Source organism: Aotus nancymaae, unplaced genomic scaffold (assembly GCF_030222135.1).
Source record: "Aotus nancymaae isolate 86718 unplaced genomic scaffold, 86718_ANA_hifiasm-v0.15.2.pri h1tg000036l, whole genome shotgun sequence".
Lineage (NCBI taxonomy): Eukaryota > Metazoa > Chordata > Mammalia > Primates > Aotidae > Aotus > Aotus nancymaae.
In genome coordinates, this window is record NW_026988450.1 from 81319926 (window position 1) to 81340794 (window position 20869).

A 20869-nucleotide genomic window follows, 5' to 3' on the forward strand; every position below is an offset into this window, starting at 1 on the left:
CTATTGTTCTGGTCTACCAGCCAGTTGCTTAGTGTTTTCCTGACTCTTGCGGGGATGGACACACAACAACCCAATCACAGCAGCTGAGGCTGCAGCCCATTCTGGCTCCTCCAATCAGGAAGGTAGGGACACACCAATTATTCCCTTCTGGCCTCCTGAGGACCCTATCTGGTAGACACTAACATCATTTCTTTAAACAAAACTGAGGCACAGAGAGATTATTGATTGTCCGAAACCCCCAGTAAATAGAAGAGCTGGGGGACACCCTAGGCATTTTGCCTCCAAATCCACTATCCTGCCCTGGTCACTGGGCCATTTCTTTTCAGTTTCACTGACACTGAAGAATGGCAGGTGCCCGTGAAGCCCACTGGGTCATGTGAAGTTTCATTGCTGGGTGGAGTGGTCAGCACTTTGATCATGTTTTGGGGTATCTGCTTCAATTGCTCAATACTCAGATTGAGTAAAATCTCAATAATCAGATTTTCTAAAAATTATTGGAATTCACTTGGGGTGGCTGGCAAAATATTTTGGAAAATATTAGGGAAAGTTATAAATTGTAATTTCAAACCTTTTGGAAGGCTGAAAGGTTTTACTGGGGCAGGCTGAAGGCAGCCGCCTCATTTACATTAGCATAGGAAAGAGATAGAGATGATAAGAGGCTTTCCCAGTTTAAGTCTGTTTACTCCACATCCCTGTGTCTCTACTCTAACTGTTTACTCATGCAAACTTTGTGCTGTATGGTCCTCTCAGGAGGAGATCAACGGGAAATTACCTGTTAATAGTGTTTACTCTGGATCCGGAACCTAAAGCTTTTATCCTTCAGAAAATCATTCTTTTAACCATGTTAATTTTCCACAAGTGTGTTAACTTAGAACCTCTGCCATAAAATCTGACTGAATAAATGTAATGATACACAGGGAGTCTTGGTTGATTGGCTGCATTCTGCTCTCTGAAAGCAGCCAACAACCATTCCTAGCCCACTTGAATCACGGTAATGGTGTGAGAGTGCATTCATTTATCCATTGTTGAGTCAGGGGCTGCAGGCCAGACTTCCGCAGGTGATAGTCAATGTCCCAAAAAATGATGGTGGAGTTCAATGGGTTCCTGCTCTGCAGGCTCTGGTTACACCTCACATCAAGAGGCTTTGGTGGGTCAAGCTGGCTCGGAAATGTCTGGTCCTGACTCTGTGCCTTGTCTGGTGTTAAAAGACTTTAGTTTCAGCCTCTGATCTACTGCTCATATGTGTGCTCTGAAACCATCTGGCATATCTGAGATTTGTTCCCCTTGTTTCATATTCCATCTGCCCAGTAGTCATGAGATGTTTTACAGCACAGAGCCTGTTCATATTTAGTATTCATCAAAAGGTAAGTGAACCTAGATTGGCACCCAAAGTCTTTATTAATGACACCTGTCAGCAATGCTGGCCTCCTGGGATTTGATTTCAAGAGCATCAATAAGTTCATGAGAAGAAAATGACTGACATTTATTTTCAACCTGGCCAACATGGTGAAACCATGTCTGTACATAAAGGGTAGTCCTTATGTGCCCCCTCCACATACCCTGACCTTTAGTTTTGCATATAGGATTTTAATAATCCTCATGTGTCAATTGGTATACAATTTGACTCTGAGAAACGAAAATTCAGACTAGCTACAGCTTAAACAATAGGTTACTAAATTATTTCATGTAATGAGAAGTCTGAAAGTCATGGGTCCAGTAAAAACATGAAGTCCTAAGGACTCGGATCTTTTTTTTTGCTTCTGCTCTGCCATCCTTAGTTTGTTGACTTTTCATTCTCAGGCTTGTGCCTCACATACCCAAAATGGCTGCTGCAACTCCAGCCATCACATTTGCACACAAGGAAAGAAAAGAATGAGTAGATGGTCATTCTCTTCCTGAGGAAGAGAATCTTTTCTAGAAACCCCTAGCAGGTTTCCCCTGTGTCTCATTGGCCAGAATTGGATCAGAGGCCCATCCCTAGGTCAATAAATAGAGAAATCATCAGCACTATCTCTTATGGGGTCATGTCTATAGGGATCACAAACCCCTTCCATGAACACAAGCCTGCGGCTGCCTCATCTACACATGCTTCTGCATCCCTTGTTAATAAGTTACAGGAAAAGGGACGAGAAGGAGTAACTGCCATTTAAGCCACAGTGTCAAGCGTTCCTACTGAGACCTGGAGGTGCCGAGAACTTGCCAAGGTGTGAGAGGAGCTGCAAGGAGGCCATCGTGGCTGGGGATAGTGCACGACAGGGAGAGAGGAAGAAGTGTGCAGGGAGCTGGCCGGCCCAGGGGCCACGTCAGGACTGGGGATTCTGTGCCATGTGATGAGCAGGCTTTGGAGAGTTGTATCCAGGAGATGATCTGTGCATGATGCTAGTTCAAGGATTGCTCTGGGATGTGTGGACGGTAGAAGGTGGGTGGGGAGGCTGGTATCAGTCAGGAGGCTGTAGCAGTGGTCCTCATGGGGAGCACAGGGTTGGACTGGGACAGCCTGTAGGGAGACTTCTCATCTCCTTTCTTGCACAAGGAAGAGACTCAGTGGCAGCAGAGCAGCAAGGGTGCAGGCGAGGAACCCCAACCCCCAGGGAGAACAAGGGCACAGAGATGTGTGGGGACAGCTCCAGCACCAAGCGGCCTCTGACGGATGAGCAGAGAAGGGAAACAGCAAATGCATTACCGTGGCTTTCATGTGTCATGAAGGTGATGCTGTAACCTGAGCCTCAGAGCTCATTTTATTTGTGAATTCCCATCATTTCTAGATGGGTGGACTGAAAACCGTCCTCCTTCACTTGCAGCTAGGGAGAGGGGAGTGCAAGAGGGCAAATGAAAACCAGAAGTAGGGCCGGGCGCGATGGCTCATGCTGTAATCCTAGCACTTTGGGAGGCCGAGGCAGGAGGATTACCTGAGGTCAAGAGTTTGAGACCAACCTGGCCAACGTGGTAAAACCATGTCTCTACTAAAAATACAAAAATTAGCCAGGCGTGGTGGCACATGCCTGTAATCCCAGCTACTTGGGAAACTGAGGCAGGAGAATTGCTTGAACGTGTGAGGTAGAGGTCACAGAAAGCCAAGATCGCACTACTGCACTCCAGCCTGGCCAACAGAGTGAGACTCTGTCTAGAAAGAAAGAAAGAAAGAAAGAAAAGAAAAGAAAAAACCAAAAGTAGAAGCAGCCTAGAGAAATGACAAGGAGTTGATTTTCCACTGGGAGCCCTCTCAAAGCCCACACACCGGCCTGCCTGAGGTAACAGTATCTCTGCCCCCATCCCGCACCCTCCCATGCTCCCCACCCTCTCCTGTTGTGAAGACCTAGGCAGGGTGACCCCAGTTCCTCTGTGAGAATTTCACACCCTAGTGTGAAATCATAGCCTTGTAACTTTCCCTTTAAGAACTGTCAGAGCTGGGGAGGCTGGCCAAGCTCAGGCTGGAGGTGGGGACAGAGGGAAGAAAGAAAAAAAAAGAGAGAGAGGCAGGAAAAGTTTTTTCAGAGGAAAATGCAGGGTTTGTCCTTCACCCTGACGTCAGATCTTGCTTTAATAAAACCCCCCGAGGGCTGCGGAAGAGGCATATCTGGTGCTCCTGATGGGCCGGCCAGTCTGGGCCCAGCTCCCCCGAGAGGTGGTCGGATCCTCTGGGCTGCTCGGTCGATGCCTGTGCCACTGACGTCCAGGCATGAGGTGGTTCCTGCCCTGGACGCTGGCAGCAGTGACAGCAGCAGCCGCCAGCAGCGTCCTGGCCACGGTGAGTCCTGCCTGGAGGGGCTCAGAGGAAGACCCAGCTCCCTTCCCTACTGGGTCCTGCTGTACGGGGGTTGGTGGACAGGAGGAAAAGAGCCGAGAAGGTTTGGGGCAGGAAGGTGGTCACTTACAGGGCAAAGGCAGGGCCCAGGGTGAGGAGTCAGCTGCCCAGGTTGGCTGAAGCTGGCAGGGTGAGGAGGACGGCATGACACTTGGAGAAACAAAGTGCACAGGTCCAGCCTGGCCTCTTCCGACCTGACAAAGCACAGCACAGCAAGAACAGCACCTCAGCAGAACTGGTAGTCAGGGGCCTGGGTTCCAGACCCATCTTTGCCTGGACTGGCTGTGTGGCCTTGGGTGGGTCACTCACCCTCCCGGAGCAGCGTAAAGCAAGGAAGTTGTAGGGAGACATCCAGAGTCTCTGAGTTTGGAAACTCCAAGACTCTAAGCATTGGAGATACTATGAGGATGGAAGATGGAAAAAGCCAAAAAAAGCTGAAAAGAGAAATATCGGCTTTCAACAAAAGCTCCTCATCCAGCAAACAGTGTTCAGGGTGACGTCTAACCCCAGCTGTGGCCACCTTGGGTCTGCATAGACCTCTGCAGTTTGTAGAGTGTGCATGCTTGGGTCCTGACTATGAAGCCTGCTGTTCCGGGGTGGGGGTGATGTGGGCACCCCAGGGTTTCTCTCTCTTTCAGCTGTATCCCAGGGTATACCAAGTAGAAGGGACAAAGTGCACCTCCAAAAAGCCAGGGGAGTCACACACGTGGCCGCATAGAGCCAGCCTGCCGGGGCCAGGCAAGGTGAGGGAAAGGCAGGGGCAGGCAGCGCAGGGAGGGCGGGAGGTGGGCACCTGGCAGCTCCCAGGATCCAGAGCCCAGGTCAGGGCCTGCTGCAGGCAGAACAGCCTAGAGACAGAGGGAACATGGCAAGAGTGTGTTTATCACCAGCTGACGCTGACGGCCTCCTTGGGAATGAAGAAACCCCCTTCTCAGATGAGAAAACCGAGTGTTGGGATTAAGCCTCCTGCCTGTGGACTCAAAGACCCTGGGTCTGATTCAACCAGCACTGAGGCTGAGAGCCGACAGCAGACGGAGAGCTGGGGAATGGGGATAACTCCAATGCCTCAGTATGTCTGATGACGGCAGGGAGTGAGTCTGTCTCATCCACGGCTAAACCTTCATGCCTGGCATGGTGCCTACCTGTCATTGGTTCAAAACCACCTTACCAAAAAGTTATTAGCTCCATTTCACAAATGAAAGAAATGGGAACTGAGAGCAAGTGAAGGATTTGCCCAGGATCTCCTCATTAACAAGTGGCCAGGGCCCAAATTTAGATCTTCTGATGCCAAATTCTAACCATCCCTACTTAGGGGAAGCTGAGCATTTCCTACAGGAATGCCCAGAAGGAGCTAAGTCGGCCTTTATTTCAGGCTCTGGGTACAGCCGCATCTTTATCTGGGTACAGCTTTGCAGGTTGCCATGTCTGGGAGGGCAGGGAGTGGATGGAGAAAAGGTGAGAGTTTGAGAGAAGCCCAGTCTGCGTGGGCAGAGGAGGCGAGAGGTTTAAGCATGAGTCCAAGTATGTTGGAGCGCCAGTCAGCTCCCAGAACAGCCGGCGCTGAGGAGGAGCGAAGGGCAGACCGAGGGCTCTGCCAGAGACCAGCAAAGAGCAGAGCGTTCGGAGGGACGCAGGCAGCAGGATGGAGGGCAGGCCCCCGGGACCAGCACAGGTACCTCTATTCTAGGCAGCCCCTGCCTGGGGAACCCAGACCACCCACCCCATGCTCGTTTCATGCTTCTGGGACAAAGGAATGCATGGCACTTGAGTTCTCAGGGCATCCTGAAGCCCCGCCCGCTGTGTGGCCGTGAGACTGACAGTAACGAGCTGGGCTCCGCTCAGAAACCAGCCTCGCTTCCTAGCCAAATTCCATCCGTGGCCATCCTCCCCAATTAATATGTGCAGCCAGGGGCCCAGTGAGATCTTAATGGAAAAAAAATGGTTATAAATGTTTATATAGAAGAAAATGTATGTGAGAATTGCTAAGAAACCTTTGAGGAAGTAGTTACGAGGGGGGCTTTTCGGAGATATGCAAACGTTCTGTAAAGGTTCTGAGGTGGAAGGAGGAAGATGCCAGCCCAGGAGGCGATCACCCGAGGAGGAAGCACCAGGGTGGTCTCAGCAACAGCCCAGCGCATTTGGGAATTTAATCTGTGCTAAAGGCGTATTGCAGATAGGACTTATATTTTCATCTCTTTGTTCTTTCCTTCTGCATTTGTGGAGCATGTCCACCATGTGCTAAGAGAAAGGGACTCCATTTAATGTCATGACCAAGTCCTGAGCCAGCACACGCATAAGACCTACCTCAGTTCATCCAACAACATTTATTAGGCACATTCTACAATTCCCATAGCAATACTATGAAGCGAGTGCAATTATCCTCCTTTATAGATGCGAAAACTGAGACTCAGAGAGGTTAAGTAATTTGTCAAAGTCACACAGCTGGTAATCAGGGGAGCTGACATTTGAACCTTGGTCCAGCTCTTGACAATGCAGCTTCCTGCCTCCCTGGTCCAAGTACTTGTGTAGAAATCAGTAGCTTGTAGTCCTGCCTCGACAGAGCTTACTAGCTAGCGGGACAAGTGACAGGGGCAACGTCAGCCAGGGTGGGGAGGCGGCAGTCAGGCTCTGCCCCTGGCCATGTCAGCCTCAGTAAGTCCTGCTGCCACCTCAGACCTCCCTTTCCTCATTTGCTAATCGGGACTAACAGTCTCGTCCCACACGGCTCCCTGCTGAACATGAAAATGTGACTGAGGAAAACCTCTCAGAAGCATGTAATTCAGCAAACGAATGCTGTGTGATGAATTCCTGGGCGAGCGCTAGGTCTGTGGTGGTCTATGTGCAGGTCTATAGGTGAAACCCACATCTTCCCTCCCGTATCAATGTATGTGGGGTGAGCACAGATGCACTGTGTGTGGGTTGTGTGTGTGTGGGGGGGTATGGGGTATGTGTGCAGGGTGTCTGTGGGGAGATGTGTGGTGTGTATGTGTGTGGTGTGTGTCTGGTGTGTGTGTGGTTTGTGTGGTGTGTTTGGTGTGAGTGTGGTGTGTCTGTGGGGGGGATGTGTGGTGTGTATGTGTGTGGTGTGTGTCTGGTGTGTATGGTGTGTGTGTGTGGTGTGTGTGTTGTTTGTGTGGTGTGTGTGTTATGTGTGAGTGTGTGGTGTGTGTGTGGTGTGTATGTGGTGTGTGTGTGTCTGGTGTGTGTGTGAGTGTGTATGTGGTGTGGTGCGTGTGTGTGGTGTGTTTGTGGTGTGTAGTGTGTGCATGGTGTGTGTGTGCAGTGTGTTTGTGTGGTATGTGGTGTGTGTGTGGTGTGTGTGTGGTGCGTATGTATGTATATGTGAGGTGTTTGTGTGTGTGTGATGTATGTGTGGTGTGTGTTTGTGTATGTGGTGTTTGTGTGTGTGGTGTGTTTGTGTGTATGGTGTGTGGTGTGCGTGTGGTGTGTCTGTGTGTGTGTGTGTATGTGTGTATGAACATTTGGATGTGAGACACAAACTCATTCTCTGCTTCCAGAAGCAACTGCCGAATAATGTGGGTCAGGGTATGTCACAAAATATCCCCTTTAGAAAACAGAGTACGTGAACAATATGTCTTTTCACACCTCCTGTTTAGAGTTGGAATCTGAGTGAGGATGTCAAACTCCATCCAGGCTCCACACTCCCCAACTCCCTGCCCAGAACCTCTTTGGGCTCCCTGAACCCCTGCTGCCAGCTCAGGGCCCCTCCTGCCCACAGCTTGTCTTGGATGCTGGCACAAGCATGGCACTGAAAGGCATTTCCCCCTTGGCATGGCATTTGGAGAAGGAGTGAGCATGGGAACAGATCTCCACCCACCCAGTTCCTTGGGAGACAAAATATTACCTTGTGGGCTGGGCAGCACTCTGGTTTCCACAGCAAGCCCACCCATCCACCCCCGGGTTTTAGAAAAGGCTCTTGCCCTGTGCCAGTAAAGAACCCACATGCCAGGGGCTGCCCTTGGCTTTGTATAAAGAGCGACCCAGGGATCTTCCCAGGAACCTCAGCCATCCTCTGGGCAGCAAGGAGGCAAACTCCAAGGGAGGTGGGCTCTGCTACAGGAGCAAGGGTGACGAAGCAGGTGTGGTCCAGGTGGGTATCTGGAAGGGCTGAGAAGGGTGCCAACCCCAACCAGGAAGCAAAACCAGCCAGCCAGGGTCACTGTGGAGGTTTCAAAGCAAGGCTTCAGCACAGTTGTACCCTCATTCAAGGACACTGTGGTGGGCCCTGCATCCCTATGATGTGGATGGTGGCAAGGGTTCACACTGAGCATGTGCCCACACTACTCTGGGCACAGTGCCCTTGCACACACCCGTGAGGCAGGGGTGTGGCTGTAGTCTAGACCAGCACGGGCCGATCAGTAGCCATGTGCGGCAGGAGGCCACTCAGCACTTGAAATGCTGCTGTTCCCAGCTGAGACGTTCCGGAGGTGTGAGATACACCATTGATTTCAGAGACATAGTATGAACTCAAGAGGGTAATATTCCCATTAATAATTTTTATATTAGTTCCATACTGAAATGATAATATTTTGAATATACTGGGTTAAACAAAATACATTATCCAACTCAATTTCATCTGTTTCTTATTATTTTTCAATACCACTACTAGAAAATGTAAAATTTCATCTACGGCGCTCATTGTAGTTTACTAGACAGTGTTGGCCTAGAAAGACACAAGTGTGCCTAGAGCTACGAGAACGGGTGGGGAGGGAGAAATGCTGGGGGTTCAATCCCAGCATCTCCACTTATGAGCTGTGCACCCTTAGGCAAGTAGCCCAGCTTTTCTGAGTCAGGATCATTTCTGTGTAAAGGAATGTATTATTAGCGCTGTAGGCTTCCCAGGGGTGTTGAATGGGGAATGAGACAAGGTGCCAGAACACCCAAGGCAAGCATGCCATTGTCCCAATAGCAGGGCGGGGGAATTCCAACTTGAGTGGATGCACCAGCTGCAGGCAAGGCCCAATCCAATGAGCAGGGGCTTATGAGACCTCAGGCTCAGCACCAGGTGACTGGGAGGAGGTGCAGACTGATGTGCGGGTGTCCTGGCTCTGTGCTGGGCATGTGTTCTAAACATCCCACAGATTCCACAGCCTGGCCAGCTTACCTTGCAGATTTAGAGCATCAATAAACACTTCTGGGTTATTGTGTAGGAGAAACATATGATGATAATGTTGATGATGATGATGATGATGATGATGATGGTGCCTGTAGGTGAGATGTGTGTCTTACTAACCTGAGTCAGGATGACATGTCCCTCAATGCCAACTGTGGGTTTCAGAGCCTGTCTTTTTACTTTTCCCATGGACCCAAACAGTCCCAACTATATACCCAGCCACTTCTAGTTTCTAGAGGTGTGGTGGTGCGTGGTCTCTCTGTGTTTAAACCGGAGGATGGTTCCAGTGTGGAGACAGATATTTATATTAGCAGAGAGGGGTAAGTTTAGGACTCAGAGGGGGAAGCTCAGAGAACATGGGAGATGGTGAAAAACATACATTCTGGAAACCTGAACCTGAATTTCTAGAAAGACTTCACCCTCACACATCTGCACATTAACCAATACCCTGATGCGTCTCACGTACACTTGATTTCAAACACCAGTGACTGAGATAGACTCTAGTCTCTCCCCAAGCTCTGACATTCCATTAACCAGCCAGCTCCCCTCCTCCTCTTCCTAGCTATGAAAGAAGGAAGAGAGACAGAGTCAAGGGAGAAGAGACTGCCTCTCAAATGTGAATTACGGGCATTCCAGGAGATGTGATAAGATCTGAGCCTGCCCACCCCACGTTCTCCAATGTGGAGGCAAGTTCAGGCTTGGGGCTTTGAGTGTGGATCTGCTAAGTCTTGATTAGGGGTGGGGTGTGGGATGAGAGAAAACAAAGCCCAGGCTCACAGGAAAGGAAGGGAGGGGTCCACCGTGCACCTCTAGGAATCCTGCTTTGAGTCTGGGAGTGGAGAAAGGCATGTGTACTATGAGCCTTCCCATGGCTGGGAGGGGATGGAGCGGGGATACCTAAGAGTAGCAGAGTATCCTGAGAGAGCAGGGACTCATACCGCTTCCCTCAGAGCAGGACAGTAGACTGCTCGCCTAGATAGCTAGAAGACCAGGGGGACATAGCTCCTGCTCTGTGGCTTTAGGCAAGCCACTTGCCTTCTCTGTGCTCATTTTCTCATCTTGAAAGTGAGGAGACTGGATTGGATCCTCAAACTGGCTTCCAGCTGGAGCCGCCATATATTCCGAGAGTCCACTCATTCATTCATCAGGCAGATCCATCACTTAACAAACAGCAGGAGAACTCATGCTACTGCTTCTCTAGAAAGGGGTTTGTCGGCACCCAAAATGTGTGTCCCTTTCTCGAGCTGTCCTTTAAGATGTGCTTTGTCCCTCTTACAGTGTCCAAAAATTTTCTCCTTTCAGACCGCATCTCTTCTGTCAACCCTCAAAGTGTAGCTGGGTTTCTGGCCCACAGCATCCTCCTAAAACTGAAAATCACGACGGCACTTTGATGACCAAGGGTCCCACCATCTCAGTGGTTTCCCAGTTAGGCTCTCTCCCTGCTCTTCCTGCCCAAGCCAGCTTTCCCAGCCTCATCTTTTAATTCTTCTCCGATTTGCCTTCTTTTCCACTTCATGAGCCTCACTGTCAAATAATCCTGGGTTCTACCTCTGTGCACATGCCCTAGCTGTTCCTTCTCTCTGAAATGCCTTTCCCATCCTTACCTGATTTATGGAATTGAAGTCATCTGAACTGGTGGCCTCCTCCAAATGAAGCTGCAGATGTCCTCCTGTGGGCACCCATGGGTCCTTGTTCTTGCCCACGTGGAAGGAAACACGTCACCCAGCTGGGACTCTGCTGGCCTTACCCTGTATTTGAGCCACCCTTCCTCCCACCCCTTGTTCCTGCAAAGCCAAGCCATTTGCCACTCCCTGACCACCTGTGCTCTCAGGCCCCCGGGCCTTTGCATGTGCTGTGCCCTCTACCAGGCTTGCTCATACACCTTCCCTGCTCTGTTTCTCTGTCACTGTCTATGCCTGCACGTTGCAGGTGCTCACGGTGTACTGAATGAATTAAAGCGAGAACCAGAGCTGGTGTGGGCTGGGGACAATATGTGTATAGGAGATGGGGGAGGCAGGAAGGGAACACCACTGATTTTTTTGAAGTGGAGGCTTCGTGCTGGGGAGGAAAGGGAGGAAATCTGGCAAGGGGCCCTGGACCCAACTGCTAAGAGGACCGAATGGCCAGCAGCAGCTTACGGGCTTGGTTCTGGAGCACAGAACGAGGAGTCAGGAAACCGGGGTCTCCACAGCCGCTGCCTGCATCTCTGAGCCTCAATGTCTTTATCTGAAAAGAGGAACAAGAAGAACGCCCCTCTGCTCATGCCTGTGCTCCAGGCAGGGTAGTATGGTGATGAAGAGAAGGCAGGCAGCACGTGGCCTGGATTAAGAGCCAGCTCCACCATGTCCCAGCCCCAAGCCCGTAAGTTTCCTGGGCCTCAGTTTCTCATCTGTAAAAGGGACATAAACTACCATGTCACAGAGACCTTAGGACTAAGAAAGAGGTTGAGTGTTGAGCATGTGTCAAGGAGGGGCTTGGCGGGGCCACAGTTAGACAGGGAAAGTCAAGGTGCTGTGAAGTTAGACGCTATGGTCTCTCGGTCCTTTTGGGAGCTCGTGGACAACAGAATGGGCAGGCGCTGCATGCAGTGGGACTGCAGCCACCTGTCTTCCCAGCCATGCTATTTGTATTTAAATCTGTCCCCCATATGTGCACACACGGGCACGCACACACACACACACAGGCACACATGCCAGTTGACTTCCTCGACAGCCATTTCTGGCCCTGTGCTCCAGAGGCCAAGTCCTGATGCATACAAACTTAGGCTCTTAAATGATCAAAAAGCCAGCTCTTGTTGGGTCCTTAGTATGAGCCAAGGCCCATGGCAAGCCCCTTCCCACACGTCTCATCTGAGGCCCATGAGAGCCCTGTGGGGCAGGAGCTCCTATCAGCCTCATTTTAAAGAGGAGGAAACTGAGGCACAGAGAGTTTTAATCACTTCCAGAACACCACCATGTGCCCCAAGCAGGCTGGCCCGACCAGCTCCCAGGGGTGTCCTTGTGTGTCAGCCCCTTAGGCCTCTTCTGTTTATCCCCATCTGAGCCAGAGATCCAGTGCAGGATGAGGGAAAGGAAATGGAGTCATGCTCTGGGCAGTGGAGGGAGGACAGATAGACTTTATTCCCTGCTTGATTTCCCTGCTCCATGAACCATTGTCAGATGTGGAAGGCCAATAGCAATCCCCTCATCTCAACCTGCTCCTGTTACAGAGAAAGTGACTTGTCCAAGGCCACCAGCTTCAGTATGGAGAACTGGAGCCCAGGACCTCTCCCCTCCAGGGAAAGAGCTCAGGAGCCTGGAAGACAGTCCTCACTACCCCATCGGGCAGATGCCCACTCCTCCCTTGTAGGTGGAACAAGCCTGAGCTCAGTGATTGCAAAGAGCTTCATTCTTACTCCCATGTCTGTGTTGACTGTGGCTCCAGGGCTGGCCCCCTCTATGGTCACCCTGTAATCACCACCAAGCCCAGGGCCTTAGCATGAAAGGCCCTCGGCTACATTTGGTTATTTGAATGAAATGGACAGTGGGCAAGAACAGCGTGCCTTAGAGGTCGCTGGAGGAGGATGGACCTGGAGTCAAAACAGCTGACTGTGTCATTTTCTTGCTGTACCTCAACCTTTCTGGGTCTCAGTTTCCTGCTCTGTCAAATTGGGGCTGTCAGTGCAGACCTCATGGGGTTGTTTTGATTACCAGGAAACTGACTTCAGGAAAGACCACTGTCTTCCCCAAGGGAGGGTGCGTGTATCCTCTGTCCTGGGCCCCTGACTGCCATCTCCATGTCCTTGAACACTGAGCCCTAGCAACATGGTCCACTGGTCGGCCCGTGTCGTGCCACATTGCTTCCACCTGCCCACCCCTGAGCATGCACGTCCCCGGCTTCGACGCCCTCTCTGCCCTCCCTCTTGTCAATTTCACCCATCCTTTAGGATTCAGTGCAAATGTCTGCTCCTCTAGGAAGCACTCTGCTCCTACTCCCACCCGCATGCCCTTTCCCCGCTTCATCTCACCCTCGTAGCTGTTACCTAGACTATCCTGAGTTACGTTTAGTATGCCGTTAGGTGTGAAGCCATAAGAAATCGATTCTTTGAATCCCAGGACTGAGGTTCAAATCTCAACATTGCCATTTGCTAGTGGCTTTGGAAAAACTATCTGACCTTTACTTTTTTGTAACTCAGTTTACTCATCTATAGTATGAAGAAGCTAATAGTAAAAGCAGGCTGACTCTTAGGATAATCACAAGGAATAAATTACTACTTAAAATGTAGATGATCTTGCTTCAAAGAAACCATCTGTTAAAAAAAATTCTTTGGGACAGTGAAATTTGAATGTTGACTGGGTACTAACTAGAGAAAGTTACAAAATTGTAACTAATTTATTGGTGTGATAATTGCCTGGGGGTTATGTTTTTTCTAAAAATTCATCACAATTTAAAGATACACTGGAGAATTTCGGGTAAAATCCCAGATGTCTTGGAGTCACTAGATTTTCAAGAGTAAAAATGCATACAGCTGGGCGCAGTGGCTCACGCCTATAATCCCAGCACTTTGGGAGGCTGAGGCGGGTGGATCACTTGAGGTCAGGAGTTTAAGACCAGCCTGACCAATATGGTGAAACCCTGTCTCTACTAAAAATATAAAATTTAGCTGGGTGTGGTTGTGGGTGCCTGTAATCTCAGCTACTCGAGAGGCTGAGGCAGGAGAATCGCTTGAACCTGGGAGGTGGAGGTTGCAGTGAGCCAAGATCGCACCACTGCACTCCAGCCTAGACCATACAGCGAGACTTCAGACTCAAAAAAAAAAAAAAAAGAAAGAAAAGAAAGAAAGAAAGCATACACGTGTGAAGACAATGGAAGAAACGAGACCAAGTGTTAATAATTATCAAAGCTGGAGATGCACATGTAGGGTTCATTATATTATTCTCTCAACTTTTGTGAACATTTAAATATATTTAAATGTTCACAATATCTCTAGCAAAGAACACAGTTGAAGTTTGTGTATGGTGTTCCGTGTTTTTTGTTGTGGTTTTCTACTACTCTCTAAAACGTAAGAGCAAACAGCATTCTGTGATTCATCAGGGTGACACCACTGCTCAGTAAGCAGGTCTTGTGCAGTTCAATGAAAATGATCTATTTTACTCTTGCCATTTTGTTCAAATGACTGAAAATGGGAGAAAACCAAAAGGAGTAGCTCCCGATGAAAAGACTCTTAAGTTTCTACCCTCCCTGGACTAACAGGGTTATCATATAGTGGGCCAGGTCCTTATTAAAATGTCATGAACCACATAAGGCTCACAGGCTGTAGTTTCTAACCTTTATAATGCCATTGCCTTTTTTCCGTTCCTGTCTGTTTGGAGGCTGGACGTTCTCTGAGGCTTTGTCTCTGACACTGGGCACTGCGCGTGGGACTTAGCAGATGCTTTATATACAGATTGACAACTGAATGAATGCATGAGTGAACACATGGACTAGGGCTGGTTGTTTGGAAAGAAACCTGGCTTCTTGCCCCTTGTACCCTCCCCATGTAAAGCTGATGTCCCCCACCTGCATGTTTATAAAACCAATTAGTAGAAAAGCTCAAAAACCTTCTACATCCCATGACACGCAGCCTGGCCAACAACTTTCCGGAAACCATCCTTGGAAGGTTCTGGGCAGTGTGGTGGGGGAAAGAGGAGGGTGTGCCTGGCTCAGGCACCTTTCACGGGTTTGGAGCTAAGAGCTTTCAAAGAAGATGCTCCACCCAGGACCACTGTCCCAGACCCCACCTGAAGGGCAGCTCCACCAAGGCCTGGGGTACAGGTGCCTAGGGGGTGCAGCTGCGGGAGGTGTAGGGAAAACAGGTGTTTGTTTCCTGTGGCTGACTCAGAGGCATCTGATGCACTTTGCAACAAGCATAGGGAAGACAGATGGGCACCGGCCAGGCCTGCATTCTCTCACGGCCCCCAGGGCGTCTCTTTTCAGCAAAGCAGTGAACAGAAACTGCTTCCAGCAGGACAACCTTGTCCTGAAAGTCCCCGGGCCCAGCTGGGGCCGGCTCTGGCCATTCCTGCCTCAACCCTGCCCCCTGGTGGAGCATCTAGGTGTGGCCTCCCAAACCCAGGCAAGCCAAGGCCTCCGATAGTCCACACTGCTGGTGGAGCACTTGCCCAGGGTGGTATACCAGACTCTACCAGGTGCAGTGCCGAGCACCCAGGAGGCGGGAAGGGGCATCCCCTCCCTGAGAATCCCCACGCGGGCTCCTCACTCCTCTTCTGAGGGCGTTTGGCAACCTGGGCTCAAGTCTGCTGCTATCCTCCTGGTGGGGAGGAACAGCAGGCACATCGTAGACACTGGGTGCCTGTATGTGACGGGCGGGTGGAGGAATGAATGAATGGATATGAATGGGTGAGGGAGTCATGCAGTAAGGGTTCTGGAGGGACACTCTGGGGCAATAGACCACTTTCCAGCTGCGAGATCTTGAGCAAGATTCTTAGGCTCTTGGAGCCTCACTTTCCTCATCTGGGAATTAAGGATCACACTGATAACTGCTCATCAGGGCTACTGGAGGATGTTGACTTCACCGTCATTTTACAAATGATGAAACAAGCTCAGAGCAGGTGAGCACGGCTCCAGATCCCAGAGCTGGTAGTGTCAGGAGACTGGGGGTGTTAAATGGGGTCCCCTCATTTCAGACGCCATGCCCTTTTTGCAAACCCCATGACCTGTTCACCAGTAAACTGCACACACTCTTAGAAGAAAGTGGGGTCTATCTCCTTCATCAAACAGGACGTTTCAGGTCTCCTGGGCTGTCCCTCCCACCCCTGCTATCCTCCCACTTTTTGTTCCTATTCTGATTGCTGAGAATTTTTATAAAAATATGCAAAGGTCAAATTATAGACTTACCTTTTCCCAAGTCTACTTTCAGAGAGCTGAAATACACCATAATAATCAGTTACCACTCACTTTTCAATGTTATCTCAAAAATACATACGCATTTCCTCCAGGAGCTTTATTTCTTTTTCCTTCCCAGTTTTAATCAGCTTAAGTTTGTCCAATAAGTATGATTGAGGTCTCATTTCATCACTGCTCACCTGCCTACTGGTAAGCATGCTTGTCCAGCAGGGTTAAGGACTTAGGGGGTCTCAGCATCAGGAGCTACTCCTTTTGGCTTTCTCACATTTTTCAGTCATCTAAACAAAATATCAAGAATAAAATACAGGCCGGGCGCGGTGGCTCACGCCTATAATCCCAGCACTTTGGGAGGCCGAGGCGGGTGGATCACGAGGTCAAGAGATCGGGACCATCCTGGTCAAAATGGTAAAACCCCGTCTCTACTAAAAATACAAAAAATTAGCTGGGCATGGTGGCGCGCGCCTGTAATCCCAGCTACTCGGGAGGCTGAGGCAGGAGAATTGCTTGAACCCGGGAGGCAGAGGTTGCCATGAGCCGAGATCGCGCCATTGCACTCCAGCCTGGGTAACAAGAGTGAAACTCTGTCTCAAAAAAAAAAAAAAAAAAAAAGAATAAAATACATCATTTTAATTTACCTGCACAAGACATGCTTATGGAGCATTTGTGTTGCCCTGGTGATTCACACAATGCTGTGTGTTTGGCAGGTCTGCGTGAACTGTGGCGGGAAAGCAGCTTAGTGGTGTCGGTGGGTAGTGCACACCGGTGCGGGCTGCACAAAAGTCAGAAGTTAAGAAAGGAAGATGGTCTAAAATCCCCACACTTCTCTTACCCCTGCCCAATGTTCTTTTTTTTTTTTTTTTTTTTTAGAGAGAATAGGAAGGAGAAAAAAGGAAGAGAAAGAGAGAGAGAGAATGGGGAGGAGGGAGAAGGAAAAGAAAGAGGGAGAGAGAATGGGAGTATTGCTTTCTTGCCCAGGCTAGAATGCAATTTAGTAATGGGTATTGAAAACCTCTTTTATACTGATAATTATACTTAATGATGTAATCAGGAAGGAGTAAGGGAAGAAGATAACAAACAAACAGCCAACCAATATTTAATTTAAACCTATGAAATGCTATGCGATTACTGAGGAGTGATTTACTTCCAATTGTATAGTCACCTTTGGAATAGGTGTGAGGTGGTAATGTATGTTTTGTGTATTTGAAGTGGAGAGTACTATAAATATTTATTAAGTTTACTTGTTCCGGGTCTGAGTTCAAGTTCTGAATATCCTTGTTAATTTTCTATCTCGTTGATCTATAGAATCGTTAACTCTTCTTGTTGCATTGATCCTTTTGCCATTATGTAATGTCATTCCTCGCCTCTTTTGATCTTTGTTGCTTTAAAGTCTACTTTATCAGAGGTGAGAATTGCATCTGCTGCTTTTTGTTTATTAGTTTATTTTTTACTCTCTGTTCAATTGGTAAATCTTCCTCCTTCTCTCTGAGTCTTTGTGTGTTGTTTCATGTAAGATGGGCCCGGATGCAGCATACCGATGGGTTTTGGCTTTTTATCCAATTAAAATATATGTAAGTTTAATACCAGCATTTGATGCTAGCTGGCTGTTTTGCCCATTAGTTGATGTGAATTTTTTATTGTGTTAAAGTTCTTTGCTTTTTGATATATTTTTGGAAAGGCTGATATTGGTTGTTCCTTTATATGTATAGCGCTTCTTTCAGAAGCTCTTGTAAAGCAGGCCTGGTGGTGGTGAACTCTCTAAGTACTTGTTTGTTCGCAAAAGATTTAATTTTTCCTTCGCACATAAAGCTTAGTTTGGCTGGATAGGAAATTCTGGGTTGAAAGTTCTTTTCTTTAAGGATGTTAAATATTGGTCCCCACTCTTTTCTGGCTTGTAGGGTTTCTGCTGAGAGATCTGCTGTAAGTCTGATAGGTTTCCCTTTATGGGTAACCTGAACTTTCTCTCTAGCTGCTCTTAGTATTTTCTCCTTCATTTCAACCCTAATAAATCTGGCAATTATGTGCCTTGGGGTTGGTCTTCTTGAAGAATATCTTTGTGGTGTTCTCTGTATTACCTGGAGTTGAATATTACCCTGCCTTGCCAGGTTGGGAAAATTTTCCTGAATGATATCCTGAAGAGTATTTTCCAACTTGGATTCATTCTCTTCATCACATTCAGGTACACCTATCAAACGTAAATTAGGTCTTTTCACATAGTCCCATATTTCCTGGAGACTTTGCTCATTCCTTTTCATCCTTTTTTCTGCATTCTTGTCTTCTCGTTTCATTTCACTGAGCTGGTCCTCGACTTCTGATATCCTTCCTTCCGCTTGATCAATTCGACTGTTTAAACTTGTGCATGCTTCGCGAAGTTCTCGTGTTGTGTTTTTCAGCTCCATCAATTCACTTATATTCTTCTCTAAATTGTCCATTCTCATTAACATTTCGTTAAACCTTTTTTCAAGGTTCTTAGTTTCTTTGCATTGGGTTAAAATAAGTTCTTTTAATTCACAGAAGTTTCTTATCACCCACGTTTGGAAACCTGCTTCTGTTATTGGAATACCGGTGTAATCTATTAAGCCTTGTTCCGTTACTGATGAGGAATTGCAATCCCCTGTAGAGGGAGAGGCATTCTGATTTTGAGTATTCTCTACCTTTTTACGCTGGTTTCTTCCCTTCATTATATATTTGTCCGTCTGTCGTCTTTATAATTACCGACTTTCTAACTGGGTCTCTGACGTCCAACTTGTTGATTCCCTGCGCCGAAATCTGAGCAATCCACTGAGCCGGCCAAAAGAGCGGTGTTAAGATTGATGGTGCTTTTCTGCCCGGGAATATCCGGACTCTGCACCAAGAACTGGCGTGCTAAGGCACCAGCAAAACCGCCACGCCGGCCACAAGAGTCACCCTGGCGACCCGTGGAGCTCCTCCACTGGGAATCTCGTGGTCCGTGAGCAACTAATATTCGTCTGAAAGTGTGGCGTCCTCTCGTTCTTTGCGCTTTCACTGGGAGGTACGTGCCCGAGCTACTAATCATCAGCCATCTTGGATCTCTCTCCTCCCCTGCCCAATGTTCTAAGGCAGTGGTTCCTATTTCTGTAAGAATCCCCAAGGGTTGTTGGTCAGACTACGGATTCCGGTCTTCAGCCTAGAGAAACTTAAGGTGGATATTCAAAGAAGGATCCAGAAATCTGGTTTTGTTTTTGTTTTTTTTTCTTGAGACAGAGTCTCACTCTGTTGCCCAGGCTGGAGTGCAGTGGTGCCATCTCTCCTCACTACAGCCTCCGCCTCCTGGGTTCAAGCGATTCTCCTGCCTCAGCCTACCAAGCAGCCGGAACTACAGGCACATGCCACTACGCCTGGCTAATTTTTGTATTTTTAGTAGAGATGGGGTTTTGCCATGTTGGCCAGGCTGGTCTGAAACTCCCTGATGTCAAGTGATCACCTGCCTCAGCCTCCCAAAGTGCTGGGATTACAGATGTGAACCACCATGCCTGGCCTAGGAATCTGTATTTTAACAAGTTTCACAGGCCAGTGATTTCGAAACTTTGGGGCATTCAGAACCACTTGGAAAAAATTCCCAAGCCCAGGCTCCCCCTCAGGACCCTTAGGTTGGAATCTCTGGGTAGAGTGTCCATTAAAGCCCCAGGGTGGTTGTACTTTGCAGTAAAGTTTGGGAATCACCATCATAATCCCTGGGTAGGCAGGAGGGATTGGGGAGGAGAGAGGGGCATGGCAGGAGGAGTCTGAGTGGGGTAGGTGGGGCCGGGTGGGCTCAGGCTGCAGCAGGCAGAACTGAGCAGGACCAGGCTGTGCTGGAGTGAGCCCTGGGCGTCTTGTCTGCAGAAGCATTGCAGAATGGCCACCACCTCTGTCTTCCCCATAAACACAGTAGTATCTACAGAGTCGATTTCCAGAAGTACGTCGTAAAAGAGACTTTCATGCAAACATCTGCAATATGGAAATACCAAAGCTGTTTTCTTTCTTTTTCCTTCCTCTCCTCTGTCCTTCCCTAGAAAACATTCTCCTTGATTTATGATCTTTTCTCCTGTTTTGCTTCTTGGCTTATGTTGTTGGACAGAATGATGCAGGCTCCATACGACAGCGTGTTTGCAAAGATCAATGTTTCCATCTGCAGAATGGGCCCAGTCACCCCAGCTCAGATAGCTCATGGTGGACAAGAAGATAGCGGTCAGGGCTCTCTGGGGGCTCTAGGAGATGGGGCGCGGAGCAGGCTCCTGCCTGTGGCTGGGGAAAACAGAAATAGATTTCAATCCCCAAGGAATACGAGAGCCTGGTGAAAACCTCAGAGGGCCCCAGAGGCCCAGGCAAGCATCCTGGGGTTCGAGGAAGAGCCCCAGCCCCGGAAAGGAAAGTACCATTTGGGAGAAACCTCTGTGCAAATGCCCAGCCCTCCTTTTCTATTGTTCAGCTGTGAAGAAATTCCTCTAAACATTCATATTCTACTAATTACCTCTCTCTCCCAAACCCGGGCAAGCCAAGCAAATAGGTACTTGTTTTGCACGAATATCTATTGCTTACACAGAAATGGGTTTATCATTTTTATTTTGACAAAGGCCATACTCTCATTGTCCACTAAAGATGAGGGTCAGGCGCGGCTCAGGGGCCACAGCTCCAGGGCTTCTGTCACTGCACGGCAGCACTGGTGCGCATAGGAGCCCCGCCAACACCACAGCAGGGTATGCTGGGATGACACAGCTGGGCTACGTGTGGAGCCACAGCTCTGACCCAGAGGCACTACATGTTTCCTTCTGGGTGTGTTGGCGTTCTGGACCAACAGAGACACTCCCAGAAAGGCCCCAGACCATTCAAGGTCAGCACACACACATGCCCCAGATGCTCCCCCAGTGACTCCCCATCATGACAGGCCTGGGTGCACTGAGGAGGTCCCCAGGCAGCAGCAAAGGGTGTGGCTGGTGGTAGCCGGGCCCCTGGATGACTTCACAAGCAGAAGTGCAAGGAATGGGGAGTTAAGAGCCCACACAGGATGCACAGACGGAAGGCGGGGTGGGAGACTCTCATCTCCC

General features: G+C 49.0%; 1 protein-coding gene across 1 annotated transcript in view; it reads left to right on the forward strand.

Annotated features, from left to right (window-relative positions):
- Positions 1-3486: 3486 nt before the first annotated feature.
- CCN4 (cellular communication network factor 4) overlaps positions 3487-20869 on the forward strand; it is a 41881-nt gene continuing 24498 nt past the window's right edge. Inside the window, exon 1 of the mRNA XM_012462008.2 lies at positions 3487-3748. Within this exon, the coding sequence (XP_012317431.1) occupies positions 3680-3748 (69 nt within the window). The 5' untranslated portion in view covers positions 3487-3679. The remainder of the gene's footprint in view (positions 3749-20869) is intronic.